This window comes from Nyctereutes procyonoides, unplaced genomic scaffold, assembly GCF_905146905.1.
Source record: "Nyctereutes procyonoides isolate TBG_1078 unplaced genomic scaffold, NYPRO_anot_genome, whole genome shotgun sequence".
NCBI lineage: Eukaryota > Metazoa > Chordata > Mammalia > Carnivora > Canidae > Nyctereutes > Nyctereutes procyonoides.
Window position 1 is genome coordinate 12,417,988 of NW_026575145.1, and position 16,227 is coordinate 12,434,214.

General features: G+C 35.2%; 1 protein-coding gene across 2 annotated transcripts in view; it reads right to left on the bottom strand.

Annotated features, from left to right (window-relative positions):
- The window catches only part of PRORP (protein only RNase P catalytic subunit), a 121,757-nt gene that overhangs the window by 66,632 nt on the left and 38,898 nt on the right, over positions 1-16,227 (bottom strand). For both annotated transcript variants that reach the window (XM_055309135.1, XM_055309136.1), the window contains one exon: positions 5,496-5,603. In XM_055309135.1, the coding sequence (XP_055165110.1) occupies positions 5,496-5,603 (108 nt within the window). The remainder of the gene's footprint in view (positions 1-5,495; positions 5,604-16,227) is intronic.

A 16,227-nucleotide genomic window follows, 5' to 3' on the forward strand; every position in this document is an offset into this window, starting at 1 on the left:
GAAAATCCAAAATACTCTACTTTACAGCAAGTAACATGAACATGCTACATAAAGACTGACTCAAGGGTTCAATGGTACAAGAATTCATACTTGGCACTTTAAATTAGTCAAAATTTGGGACACCTGGGTAGCTCAGCAGTTGAGTGTCCCTTTTACTCAGGGTGTGATCCCAAGGTCCCAGGATAGAGTCCCGCATTGGGCTTCCTGCATGGAGCCTGCTTCTCCCTCTGCTGTGTCTCTGCCTCTCTCTCTGTGTTTCTCATGAATAAATAAATAAAATATTTAAAAAATAAGTAAAATAAATTAGTCAAAATTTAAAATTTAGTCAAATTTAGTTTCTCCCAAATTACAACATATTCTGGAGAAATGAGTGTTATGAAAACTGTTTTGCAATACCTATTTAAAACAAATTCTTATCCAAGTATTTTGAGTAAACGTTATTCTCTAGTCTGACATTTTTAGTAAATTTTTAAGAAAAGAATCACATACAAGAATGACTGTTAATACACAACAACATGCACAATATACTATGAATGTCTTGTTTATTTTTACTTTATTTTTAAAAAAGATTTTATTTATTTATTTGACAGAGACAGAGAGTGCACAAGCAGGGGGAGCAGTGGGCAGAGGGAGAGGGAGAAGCAGGCTCCCCGCTGAGCAAGGAGCCCAATGCAGGGCTGGATCCCAGGACCCTGAGATCATGGCCTGAGCCAAAGGCAGACATTTAACTGACTGAGCCATCCAGGCACCCCGAATGTTTTATTTAGATAATATAACCATTAGCTGAATCATGTTCCTAGCAATTCCTACCTTTTATTGGTCTAAAGACATATCCTCACATCTTAAAAAAGTATCTGTCATGGAATAATAGGTGTTCAATAAACTAACTGAATCTATGTCGTAATTTCCAGATAAGATGCTCTATTATCAAAAATGGAGGCTATCTAATTAATCTGCTGGTCATTCAGAACCCTTCCCTCTTCTTCAAAATAAAAATACAAACCAGAACCTTCTTCTGAAAATTTGAAACTATATATATATATATATATATATATATATACTATATATATACACATATATATGTTATATATGTTAAAAGCTGGATATATATATATATTATAAGCAGGATACACTTTACACTTGAAAAACATCTACAAGGTTAGTAGTAAATTTTATAGAACTCTTAGAAGAAAACATAGGCATAATTCTTCATGCTTGGGGGTGCCATTCAGGAAGGTAATTCCTCAGTGTCTAAATAAAGACAACTTAAAAAAAAAGAAAGAAAACGTATCCACACAAAAGCCTGTATGTGAAATGTTCCCAGCAACACTATTCTCAATAGCCAAAAAGTGGAAACAACCCAAATGTCCACAAACTATGAATGGATAAGTAAAATGTGGCCTATCTATACAAAAGAATATTATTCTACAATAAAAAGGAATAAATTGGTATTCATGTTATAACACAGATGAACTTTGGAAACATCATACTAAGTGAAAATATGAAATTTCCAGAATAGGCAAATCCATGAAGACAGAATGCAGATTAGTAGTTGCCAAGGGACTAAGGGGAAGAAGGAACTCGAAGTGTCTACTAATGGGTATGGTGTTACTTTGGGGGAATGAAAATATTCTGGAATTAGATAGTGATAATGGTTGCAAAACTTTGGGAATATATTAAAAACCCCTGGATAGTACACTTGACGCATTATCTTAGCCAAAAGGCCAAGTTGGACTGTATACTTAAATACATTTTAAGTTTTTAGTTATGTTTACTTTTTTTTCAAGTAGGCTCCACAACTAGGGTAGAGCCTACCGTGAGGCCTGAACTCATGACACTGAGGTCAAGACCTGCGCAGAGATTAAGAGTCGGATGCTTAACCCACTAAGCCACTCAGGCACACCTGGACTGTACACTTTAAAAGTCTATTATGGTTTATAAATTATATCTCAATAAAAGAAAAAGAAAACCAATGCAGATATTAAAGAATTGAGGTATGACTTGGTCAAGATGCTAAACTATGCCCAAAGGGAAATCTAGTCAGGGGCTTTACAAACTCCATTTTCATTTACTATATCCTGTAACTGTATTTAGACATCAGAAACTGTAAGATAAAACAAATTAAATATTTATTTAGTAATAACTTTTAAGCAAAAAAGTTTTTTTCCGTGAACAAAATCATACATTAACCCTTACTTTCCCATACCATATTTTCTTCATAATCACAAGTAACATTTAAATATAAACCTTCACATCTAAGTTAAACACTCTTCCGAATCACTTTAAGCCATAACAGCTCTGTACATCCTCATGATGATATATTACATACCATTTTCCTTAGAATTTGTGTTCTTCATCTTTACTCTTATATCACTTTTAGGACCAACAGCAAAGACAGATTGAAGAATACTGAGGTATTACCTGTATTCCACATTGATTATTGCTTTTTCTTTCAATGAATTATGCCACTTTGTCACATGTGTTGTAAACAATATTTTCTTATTTACCAAGTAAATAATATAGAATAAATAATTCTATATACTTGAATGTCTATGGGAAGGTTTTGGCAGACAGAAGTTTGCAGCCTGAGTGACAGCTTTTCAAAAAGCAAAAATCAGGTTTTTGTTTTTTGTTTTTTAAATAAATATTTTATTTATTTATTCATGACAGACACGGGGGTGGGGGGGCAGAGACACAGGCAGAGGGAGAAGCAGGCTAAATGCAGGGAGCCCGACGTGGGACTTGATCCCGGGTCTTCAGGATCACATCCTGGGCCAAAGGCGGCACTAAACCGCTGAGCCACCCGGGCTGCCCAACAAAAATTAGTTTTTAACAACCTCTCCTTGTTTAAAAATTCTGAACCTTACTCTGAAAAATGTGTCAATTATCACTACCTTTTACTGCATTGTTAGAAACCCTTCAACAAATATCTAAAGTTAAGATTAAGGTTAATATTAAACAACATAGAGCTGCCAATACAACTAACTCAATGGAGGTGATGAGTGGATAGATAGACATGTTATATACGTATGGCTAAAGCTGCACATACCCTAGCAATGACAACTGCCAATAAGTCTCAACTCCACATAGCGACTGGCAAGTTCCTGCTGACATTATATATAAGCCATATTTTTAGCTCCTTGACCTCTGTCACTCCTAAGCTATAGGCTCTGATATCAAGATATATAATCATGGTGCTATTCCCTTAATAGTGAAGGTAAAATTGGTCTTTATCTATGAGCTGACTTACAGAGAACACTGTTGGATATGTAATAATTAGCCATTAATGGAAAAGACCAAGAATTTGTAATGTTTCATGCAGAGAGTTCATGGGAAAAACATAAATAATCTGTGTGATTCCACAGAAGATATCCAGAAACTTCTTCACACAAAGATGAAAAAGCTTAAGGCACACAGAAATAGAAAGGACAGATAAGACAATCAAGAATATTACCTTTCTAGACTATTTAGTTTTGTTAATATATGTTTTAAATGTTTGATCTAAAAAATGCAGGGGTGGGGGGTAGGGAAGGGGAACTTGTCCAGTTCTTTCCATTTAATAGATTCAACACAAATGTAGCTAAACAGTTGCAGCAATAATATAATAAGCAACCTTTAAGGAACTTCTATTTGGATGCTTTGTAAGAATATACCTTGCTACAATTATTTTGGAAAGCAATTTGGCAATATGTAGTGAGACCTGAAAATATCCATACTCTTTGACTTCCATTTCTGGGAATCTATTTTAAATAAATAATCTGAAACCTGCATGGAGATCTTCCAAGCATTATTTACCATACTGAAAAACAGGAAGCAATCTAATATGCCGATCAACAGGGAAATGATTAAAGAGTTGTGAAATATCCATGAGATACAAAGTATTACATAGTTATTATAGAATATTTACCAAGAATGCCTCTTCACTTCTTTCTTTTCGTGATCCTAGATTGCTTTTTATTTTAAAATAATACATATTCCTTGTGAAAGAAAATTTGAAAAAAACAAATGAAAAACTGAAATCCTCTCATTCTCTTATACTCTATCTCCACCTCCAAAAAGCTTATTACTGTTAAGTTTTTATGAGTAGTTTCTAGAAAATTTCTGGGCATATACAAACTTATCTAACAAACATACATACATACATACATTTATTTATTTATTTTAAAGATTTTATTTATTTATTCATGAGAGGCAGACAGAGAGAGAGAGAGAGAGAGAGAGAGAGAGAGGCAGAGACACAGGCAGAGGGAGAAGCAGGCTCCATGCAGGGAGCCTGATGTGGGACTTGATCCTGGAACTCCAGGATCATGCCCTGAGCCAAAGGCAGGAAGGAGTTCAACTGCTGAGCCACCCAGGCGTCCCTACTTGAAACTAATTTAACACTGTATGTTAACTATACTGGAATTAAAATTAAAAAATAAATAAAATGGACCTAGACTGATAAACATTTAGGTTGATTAGACTTTTCTGCTTACAAATAATGTTTAACTAACATGCTTGAAAATGTAACTTTATGTGTTTGTTTCAATATATCAGTTCATACATTTCAACATTTTAAGCAAAATTGTCAAATCACCCCCCAAAAATACTGTACTGATACTCTTCTCCCTACCTCTCCAAACCATTCAAAATACTGGATACTATCAATTTTTAAGTCTGCCAATATGGATTTTATTTGCATATCTATAATCATGAATAAAGTTAAATCACTCTTCTACTTACAGGTTTATTAAGAGACAATGTTACAGTCAGAAAATTAGCTCTTTGTCACATGTGTTGTAAACAATTCCTCCACTTTCAGTTTTCTAATATTCTAATATTCTAATCTATAAAAAGGAAAATCATTGTTCACTACTGCTATAAAAAAATAATGATATTCCTACTAGAAACTACTAGACATTTATAAATTGATAGAACAAATGATTACCTTACCGAAAACTGCTTAGATTCATTTACGAGCATACTATGTTTGGAAAAAACAAAAATATTAATGTCTCTTGATAGTTTATGTTGATAAATTTCAAATAGAGGAATGTGACTCACAGGGAAATGTTAGAATAACCTCAAAGAAAGAGGAGAGATGTAGAAGAAGGTTAATTAAAAATTATATAAGAAAAAGGGTTGAGATGGCCCTTTATTACGTGGAATTTTTTTTTTTTTTTTTTTTTTTAGGAAGGCTTTACACCCAGCATAGAGCCCTATGTAGACCTTGAACTCATGACCCTGAGATCAGGACCTGAGTTGAAATCAAGAGTCAGATGCTTAACCAACTGAGCCACCCAGTAGACTTTTTAATCATTCTTAGCCAGCCTATAATAGCCACTTCTTTGCCAAAGATGAAAACAGTGAATCTTAGAAAGTAGTTATTGTGACATCTTTAGGAGTTTATTTTTAGAGGAAGGAAAAATGGGGAGTTAAGAGATCCAAGGAAGATCACAAATAAGTACAATAAATATTTCTAGAGATTTGGAATAACAATATAAAATCATACTTACAACTTGAGATTCACGAGCTTTAGGAAATGTTTTGGCAACATTGAGCCCATCAATGACGATATCAAAAGGAGGACAGCATTTTACAAAGTTCTGAAATCTTTCAAGTTCCTGAAAAAGAAAAGCCAGATAAAATATTAATAAGAACTTAGCAAGGACTTTACTATAAACACACTGCCGTAACTTTTATTATTGTTCTGATAAGTAAAAATATTTATCCCTTAAAAATATACAAACTCAAAAATACTTTAAAAATGAAATCTGAGGGCAGCCCTGGTGGTACAGCGGTTTAACGCCGCCTGCAGCCCAGGGTGTAATCCTGGAGACCCGGGATCAAGTCCCACGTTGGGCTCCCTGCATTTAGCCTGCTTCTCCCTCTGCCTGTGTCTCTGCCTCTCTCTGTATATGTCTCTCATGCATAAATAAATAAAATCTTCAAAAAAAATTAAATCTGAAAAGACCAGACTAATACATGCAATTGTATGTAATTATCTGATATACTTTATAACCTCATAGCACTTTACACTTCATAGAGTACTTCCACATGCTATTGCATTTGATCTGTAACCAGTTATTGCCTGTTGAATTGACTCACATGGCAGTCATGATGAAAATGAAATGTCAAAGTCTCTATATCCTGCTCTTAAGCCAGGGAGATTTATTTATTTATTTATTTATCTATCTATCTATTTATTTATTTTTTAAAGATTGTATTTATTTATTCATGAGAGATATATATAGAGAAAAGCAGAGACAAAGGCAGAGGGAGAAGCAGGCTCCATGCAGGGAGCCCGACGGGGGACTCGGTCCCGGGACTCCAGGATCACACCCTGGGCCGAAGGCAGGCGCTAAACCGCTGAGCCACCCAGGGATCCCCTATTTATTTTTTTTTTTAAAGATTTTTACTTATTTATTCATGAGAGACACACAGAGAGAAAGAGAGAGGCAGAGACACACGCAGAGGGAGAAGCAGGCTCTATGCAGAGAGCCTGACATGGGACTCGATCCAGGGTCTCCAGGATCACACCCTGGGCTGAAGGTGATGTTTAACCGCTGAGCCACCGGGCTGCCCCAAGCCAGGGAGATTTAACCTCAGATACACACTAGCCTACCAGGGCAACAGTGTTGAAAGAACAAGGCTCTGTAATAGCTTCTCTGTGTTCATCAAGATGATTTTGTTTACTTCTGGCTATTTTGAAGAATTGGAATATTCAACAAATATTTGTGGAGCCTCTACTATGCGTCCAGCAGTTACTAAGGAGACAAAACTCTAACTTAATGGAGCCTGCATTTTAGTGGAAGGAGACACAAAATAAACCAAATAAATAAATTATATTAAATGTCAAAAAATGTGATGAGTGCTATTGAGGGAAAAAAAAGGAGTGGGAATTCCATTTCTGGTAATGATGGAATAGTCTATACTAGACTATCAGATAATAAAGATTCTACATGAAAAACAACTATTTGAAGGTACTAGAGAATGACCAAAAGCCAGGTAGAAATTCAACAGAATGCAAAATTTGAAAGACACTGTGGTGGTCTTAAAACATGTCTGAAAATTCTTTGAGATCTGTCCCCCAACTCCAAAGGTGGAGCTGACTTCCCTCCACTTGAATATGAGCTCTACTCTGTGAATGCCTCTATGAACAAATGTGGCAGAAGTGACTCTACGTGACTTTCAAGGATAGGTAATAAAAGGCTGTACAGTTTCCATCTGGCTCTCCCTCCCCAGATGTTTGCTGTTAGAACCCAACCTTCATTAAAAAGTCCAGGCAGGAGCTGGGTATAGATATTCTACCTAATAGTCCAACTGAGTCCCATCCAACAGCCAGCAACAACCATCAGACTCGTGAGAATTAAGGAAGATTTCAAGATGACCTCCGCCCCCATTTGGGGGCTAAAGGTATTTGTGCTGAATACCCAAGCAAGTGCTGCACAAATGAGTCTAGTCAAACTCAAGAACCATGAGAGATAATAATAAAAATAATAAATGTTTCTGTTTAAAGCCACTACATTAGGGTGGCTTGTTATCAACCTTTTTTGGATAACCAAAAAAGAATGGAACTGCACCAGGTAAAATTTGCCTGTCTATGGCTTTTTCCCAAAGGGTACTCTCTAGTTAGCATGGTTGGCAGAGGTAGCTAGAAATCAAGCAGAAAACTGCAGACTTACTGGTTTGAGAAATCAGAAGATGACATTTAGGGCTGTCAGAGAGGCTAAAAAGAAAGCTACAAAGAGAGGAACCATAAAAATTTGCATAATTCTGCTCCAATCCTTGGCTAATTCCTATTTGTACATGCATGGAGAAGACACTGTGGACCCAGCAAAAAAGCAACAGATGAAAGACTTAAAAGATCTGAGCAGAGATTTCAGTTACTATCTACTACAGAGATGACAGTCTGAAGTCAGAGTCTAACCAACTTTTTTATAGCCTGGCAAAGCAAAAAATCAATAACCTCTGGAAAAAGATAAATAATCTTTTGCCTTTCCATTGTGTTCCCCACAATGTCCAATATACAGTAAAAAGATTAATAAACAGGAGCACCTGATGGCTCAGATGGTTAAGCATCTGCCTTAAGCTCAGATCATGACCTCTGACTCTTGGGATGGAGCCCCGTGTCCAGCTACCTGTTCAATGGGGAGTATGCTTTTCTCTCTCTCCCTCTGCCTCTACTCTCCACCCCCAATCATGTGCTCTCTCTCTCTCTCTCTCTCAAATGAATAAATATTTTTAAAAAGATTAATAAACATTAGAAGAAATAGGAAAATATGACCCATAGTCAAGACAAAAGGAAGTAAACAGAAATCAATCCAATGTTTAGATGCTGGTCATCAGGCAAGAACTTTAAAGTAGCTCATCTAAATATATCCAAGAGTTTAAAGGAAAATACAGTTAATGGAATCAAAGAAGGGAAAACAGAAAAATGTAAACTATAAAAATGAACATTCTAGAACCCAAAACACAAGTGTGAAATAAAATATTCACAAAATGTACCTAATAGCAGATTAGGGATGGCAGAAGTAAGAATCAGTGAACACGGATCACAGAGCAATAGAAATTACACAATCTAAAGAAAAAAAAATTGAAAGAAAAAGATAAAGCCTTAGTAACCTACTGTGCAATAATGTCAAACAGACTAACATATGGGTAATTACAGTCTAGAAAGAGGATAAAAAAGAGAGTAGAAAAAAATACTGGAATAAAGGCCAAAATTTCCCCCAAATTTGGTGAAAAATGTAACTTACAAACCCAAGAAGCACAGCAAACACAAAGCAGGCTGAACACAAAGCAGGATAAATCATAGGTAAATAGAACACGCAGATGTGGTATGTGTAACAACAGCACAAATGACAGGAAGTGGTAAATGGAATTCTATTGCTGCTAGGTACTAATGGTACCATTTACAAAAAATGTAAAATGGTACTATATAAACTAAACTCTAAGTCAACTGGATTAACTTAAGGGTTCTTACTGTAATACCAAGTCATACGTTAAAAAATAATGCAGAAAAGGTATAGATAAAAAGTGAACAGAAGAATAAAATGAAATAATAAAAAAAATCTTGATTAGCCCAAAAGAACATGAAAGGAAGGACAAGAGACAAAAAAATTTTTTTTTGAATAGAAATAAATTACAAAATAAAATATTTAAATTAAACTCTATCAAAAATGTTGTTTATAGGGCAGCCCCGGTGGTGCAGCAGTTTAGCACCGCCTGCAGCCCAGGGCATGATCTGGAGACCCTGGATGGAGTCCCACGTCAGGCTCTCTGCATGGAGCCTGCTTCTCCCTCTGCCTGTGTCTCTGCCTCTCTCTCTCTCTGCATCTCTATGAATAAATAAATAAAATCTTTAAAAAAATGTTGTTTATAACAGATATACTATAAATATAAAGTACAGATAAACTGAAAATTAGGAGGAAAATATCATGTATCAGTAAGCTTAAGAAAGTTGCAGGGATAACATTAACGTTAGATAAAATGGATTTCCAGAAAAGAAATATTACAAAAAATAAACAGGAAACTGCATAATGACAAGATCAATATATCAAGAAGTCATATTCATAAATAAGAACAGAGCTTCGAAATATATGAAGCAAAATTTAACTGAACTTGAAACAAGGAACAGTTAAGTCTACAATTATATACGGCAATTTCTTTTTTTCTTAAAGATTTTATTTATTTATTCGTGAGAGACAGAGAGAGAGAGAGGCAGAGACACAGGCAGAGGGAGACACAGGCCCCATGCAGGAAGCCCTATGTGGGACTCGATCCCGGGACTCCGGGGTCACATCCTGACCCAAAGGCAAATGCCCAACCACTGAGCTACCCAGGTGTCCATATAGATGACAATTTCAACATTCCTCTTCATAACTGATAGAACAAGTAGAAAAAAATCAGTGAGGATAGAGAAAACAAACTATACTATTGACCACGTGGACTTAATATCTAAAGGACACAACAACAGCAAAATATTTATTCTTTTTATATACACATGGAACACAAAATCTGAAAGGTATGTTTGCATATACATACACACAACCCCAGAAACCAACGGCAGTAAATATCTATAAAAGTCCCAATATTTCTTTTTTTTTTTTTTTAAGATTTTATTTATTTATTCATGAGAGACACACACACACACACAGAGGCAGAGACACAGGCAGAGGGAGAAGCAGGCTCCACGCAGGGAGCCCGACGTGGGATTCGACCCCAGGTTTCCAGATCAGGCCCTGGGCTGAAGAGAGCTCTAAACTGCTGAGCCACCCGGGCTGACCATTTCTTTCTTTCTTTTTTTTTTTTTTTTAAAGATTTTATTTTTTAAGTAATATTTACATCCAATGTGGCACTCGAACTCACAACCCTGAGATCAAGAAGCACATGCTCTTCTGACTGAGCCAGTCAGGCACCCCCAAAGTCCCATATTTCTAAATAATACTTCTAAATGTTCAGGAGTCAATAAAGAAATTATACAGGAAATTAGAAAATATTTCAATAAAGTGATACATAGTAAATATTAAATATCAGAATTTGTGGGCTACATAAGAGTAAATAATTAGAGGAAAATGTATAGCTTTAAATCCTCAAATGAAAAAAAATGTCTAAGTCATTGGTCTAAATTTTTAGCTAGAAAAATTAAGCTAGAAAAAAGAAGAGCAAAACAAATTCCAAATAAGCAAAATAATAAGGAACAGAATCAAAGAAACAGAAAAATAAGAAAGTTAACAGGAGGAAAAGTTGGAGAAAACTGGATATGGGGGAAGGAAAAGTTTATAAAGGACATTATTGGCATAACTGACAATACCTGAGTATCAGCTATGGATTAGATAATATTATTGTATCAGTATTACAGAGATGAACTCCTCCCTTTAAGCCAATAAGCACATGAAAAGATACTCAAAATGATTAATCATTAGGGAAATGAAAATTTGTAACCACAGTGAGATATCATTATACATCACTAGAATGGCCAAGACTGACCATAAAAAGTATGTGGAGCAACTGGAACTTTCAAACATTGCTGGAAGGAATGTAAAATGGTACAACCACTCTGGAAAACAATTGGGCAGTTTCTTATAAAGTTAAGCCTACAATTATTCTACAACTCAACAATGTTCACCTCTAGCTATTCAAAGAAGATAAATGAAAACATACATCCACCCAAAGACTTATATATGAATATTAATAATGGCTTTATTCCTAATTGCCCAAAAATGGAAACAATTCAACTGTCCATTTACTAGGGAAAGAACAGAAAAAAATGTGGTATATCCAGACAACGGAATGCTATTTATCAATATAAGGAAACTGCTGACAGGGCACCAGGGTAGCTCAGTTGGTTAAGTGTCCAACTTGATTATGACTCAGTTCATAATTGGCTCTGCACTCAGCATGAAGCCTGCTTAAGATTCTTTCTCACGCTCTCTGCCCCTCCCCCCACTCACACACATATACACACACATACGCTCTCTCTCTCTCTCAAAAAAAAAAAACAAAACCCCAACTGCTGATACACACAAAAACATAGATGAATCTCAAGTATTATGCTAAGTGAAAAAAAGGCAGACACAAAGAGTTACTTACTGTATGATTCCACAGATATGAAATTTAATGCAAAACTCTAGCAACAGAGAGTAGATAAATGGTTCTAGGAAGTGAAGAGGGGAAAATGACTGCAATAAATGCAACGGAACTTTTGGGGGATGATATCACTGTCTCAAATCTTTATGATGGAGGTTATTACACAATTGTATATATTTGTCAAGACTTACTGAGTTGTATGTACACTTTCAAACTTTATTACATGTAAATTATACCTTTATAAAACTGATTAAAAAAACAAAAGAAAAAATCCTAATACTAACATATATTTTGTCTTTAACCATTGATCAAAACATAATGAACTCATATAACTCAACACCAAAACAACCAATTTAAAAATGAGCAGAGAACCTGAATAAATATTTTTCCAAAGAAGACATACAGATTGCCAAAAGATGCTCAATATCACTAATTATCAGGGAATTGCAAATCAAAACCATAGTGAGGTATCACCTCACACCTGTCAGAATGGTTAGTATCAAAAAAAAAAATGAGAACTAACAAATGTTGGTGAGGATATGAATAAAAGGGAACACTCATGTAATCTTGGTAGGAATGTAAACAGGTGCAGTCACTATGGAAAAGAGTACAGAGGTTCCTCAAAAAATTAAAAATAGAAATATCATGTGATCTAGTAATTATACTTCTGGGTATTTACCCAAAAAACCCCCAAAACATGAATTTCAAAAAGATATATGTACCCCTGTTTATTGCAGCATTATTTACAATAGCCAAGACATGGAAACAACCTAAGTGTCCATCAATAGATAAACAGATAAAGAAGTGTGGAATGTATTACAAAAGAATATTACTCAACCATTAAAAAAAATTAAATCCTGCCATTTGCAACATGAATGGACCTAGAGGGTATCATGCTAAATGAATTAAGTCAGAGAAAGACAAATACTATATGATTTTATTTATATGTGGAATCTAAAAAACAAAGGAACAAACAAAACAGATCAGAAACAGACTCATATACACAGAGAACAAATTGGTAGCTTTTAAATGGGGAGGAGAGTGGGAGAATGGATTAAATAGGTGAGGATTTTAAGAGGTATCAACTTACAGTTTTAAAATGAGTCACAGGAAAAAATAAATAAATAAAAAAAATAAAATGAGTCACAGGGATGTAAAGTAGAGCATAAGGAATACAGTCAATAATATTGTAATAGCTTTGTATGGTGACTGGTGGTAACTACTTATCTCAGTGAGCATTTCATAATGTATAAATGTCACATAACTATGTTGTCCACCTAAAACTACTATAATATTATATATCAACTATACTTCAATTAAAAATAAATAAAAATGAAATAAAATTAGCACTGGACCATATGCATCCTTTCATTTCTCATTTGACTTCATTAGCTTTTCTATCCTTGCCAACTCCATCCGTATAGAACTATTCTCTTTCCTTTCTACTCAGCAAAACACTTTTTTAAAAATTTCTCTGCTCAAAAATATTTCTACAAAATGCTTAGAAAGTTCCAATTAATATCAAAACTAAATATTGGTTGCAACAGGAATACTATACTATTTTTTATAAGTGGAAATAAAGCTATCAAGAAGAATTAAAAATATTGCATACAATATGACCTTTTTTTGTTTCAGTCTGAATGATCCAAGGGATACAAAACAAGTGCATTAAATTTCTAAAATTCAGATTCCACTAATTAACATGGAAAAGGTTTTCCCACTATATTTCCAATGTATCATTGTGGTGCTGCTCTTAGTACCACATTATGTTCACCTCAGGAGTATGACAAACTAAGGTGGTTCACTATGACTGGCAAAATGGACATCTGTAAAAATCAAGAGTTAAGCTAAATAATTTATAAAGTCCCCTTCCAGTTGTGATATTCTATTTTACAAGACTTGGAAATCCCTTAAAATCGTAGAATGGAAAAGGGTATACTCGTGATGGTTTTTTGAAAGATGGTTCTCAGGAGCCTCTGCACAATCAGAGAATGTGTAATAAAATCCCATCCAAAGATTATCCTCCTGATCCATGTCTAATACACAGAAAAGTTCAAGATGTCAGGTTGGGTTTTTCCCTCTATTACTAAGCTCCATTTACTAAATGTTATTAGTTGGGAAGTAAAAGTTTATTACTTTGTAATACAGCCCCTGTGTCCCCATGATGCTCAGTTTTCAAACTAAACAACTTTATATCATTGTACTTAAAAGTCACTGAGTAGGGGTGTCTGAGTGGCTCAGTTGGTTAAGTGTCTATTTTTTTTAAAGATTTTATTTATTTATTCATGAGAGACATATATATATAGAGAGAGAGGCAGAGACACAGGCAGAGGGAGAAGTAGGCTTCCTACAGGGAGCCTGATGTGGGACTCGATCCTGGAACTCCAGGATCACGTCCTGAGCCGAAGGCAGAGCTCAACCACTGAACCACCCAGGTGTCCCAAGCATCTGACTGTTGATTTGGGCTCAGGTCATGATACCACAATGGTGGGATGGATGAAGCCCAGAGTCGGGCTTTGCACTCAGAAGTTGGCTTGCTCCCCCCCAACCCCCACTTGCACACTCCTCTCTCTCTCAAACAAACAGTAAATAAATGCAATCTTAAAAAAAAAAAAAAAAACACTGAGTAGACCATGCATGCTGATTAAGGCATGACAGAGAAAAGAGCTGACCAACTGAGATAGCATACTAACTACAGTATATAGGGCAAAAGAAATATGCAAGCCTAACTATTTTAATGGAGGGTAAATTTAAATAATCATTTCTTTCTAGCACTGCTGCTAGATTTTATTTGATTACAGATTCACTAATGATCTGGGGTATAAAACTCCACCAATCTTTCGATTAACAAAAGGAGCTCTTTTGAAAAAAATTTATTGATATATAATTCATATACCGTACAATTCACTCTTTTGAATTACACAATTCATAGGTTGTGCAATATTACCACAATTTAACTTGAGGATATTCTGGCTTTCCTACTAGAAATTCTATACCCATTAGCAGTCAATCCCCATTTCTCTACCCTACCACAAAGCAACCAGTAAACTATCTCTGTGTCTGTAGATTCACTTATTCAGACATTTCATATAAACCAAATTATACAAATATGTGGTCTTTTGTAATTGATTTCTTTCACTCAACTTAATATTTTCAAGGTTCATTAACACTGTAGCATAAATCAGTATTTCACTCCTTTTTATTGCTGGATAATATTGCATTATATGGATATACCACATTTTATTTATCCATTCATTAGTTGATGGACATCTGGATTATTTTCACTTTGGGGCTATTATTACTAATGCTGCTATGAACATTTGTGTTCAAGTTTTACATGGAAGTATGTTTCATTTCTCTTGGGTATGTATCTAGGAGGGAAACTGTCATGAGTTACTATATGTAATAACAGTAACTCTATGTTTAACTTTTTGAGGAACTGCCAGACTGTTTTCCAAAGTAGCTGCACCATTTTACATTTCCAACTGCAATGTATGAGGCTTCCAATTTCTCCACAGCCTCATAAATACTTGTTATGGTATGTGTTTTTTATTAAAGTCATGCTTGTGGGTGTGAAGTGGTACCTCATTGTGGTTTTGATGTACATTTCCCAAATGACTAATGATGTTGAGCTTTATTTCATGTGCTCATTGGCCTAAAGGTAGCTCCTAATTTTTGTAACATATTGGTTTTATAAATTCAATGTATAGCTCTTTCAATAACAGTCACAACTTCTATTATCTTTACTCATTTTATACTTTCAAATTTAAATCTGAGAGGTGTTACTGCATAGGAATTGTAAATACCATGACTTGCAACAGAGGTTGTTACCTCAAATGCCTACAGGGACCAGGCAGGTGACATAAATAATTGGGCCAAGTCTAAGAAAACATAACAGAGCAGGCAAAATGATAAATAGCAAATGGTATAAGTCTCACTGTCCAAGATTCTATAGAAAGAGATAAAGACTGGGGGAATCCCTGGATGGCTCAGCGGTTTAGTGCCTGCCTTTGGCGCAGGGTATCATCCTGGAGACCTGGGATCGAGTCCTACGTTGGGCTCCCTGCATGGAGCCTGCTTCTCCCTCTGCCTGTATCTCTCTCTGCCTTTCTCTCTCTGTGTCTCTCATGAATAAATAAATAAAATCTTAAAAAAAAAAAAAGAAAGAAAGAAAGAAAGAAAGGATAAAGACTGACAAACTAGAGAATGTAGGTTCGTTATAAAGGGAGATGAGCTAGATTAAACCCACAAGCCACAAGTTTGTAGTATATTCACTTGGCCAATCAATAGATTTTCATTAAGCACTTATTATGCACCAAATAATTATTTTTAAGATTTTATTTATTTATTCATGAAAGACAGAGAGAGAGAGACAGGCAGAGGGAAAAGCAGGCTCCATGCAAGAAGCCCAATGTGGGACTTGATCCCGGATCCTGGGATCACACCCTGAGCTGAAAGCAGATGCTCAACCACTGAGCCACCCAGGCATCCCCAAATAATGTTCTTATCCCTAGGAACAGAACTGTGAACAAATTCATTGAGCTTAAGAAATTTATATATTAGTAGAGGGAACAAGCAATACTAAGAGAACAAATAAAAACTTAATTTTAGGTAGAGAAAGGTGTCTTGAAAAAAAGTTAATTAGGGTAGGGTGTT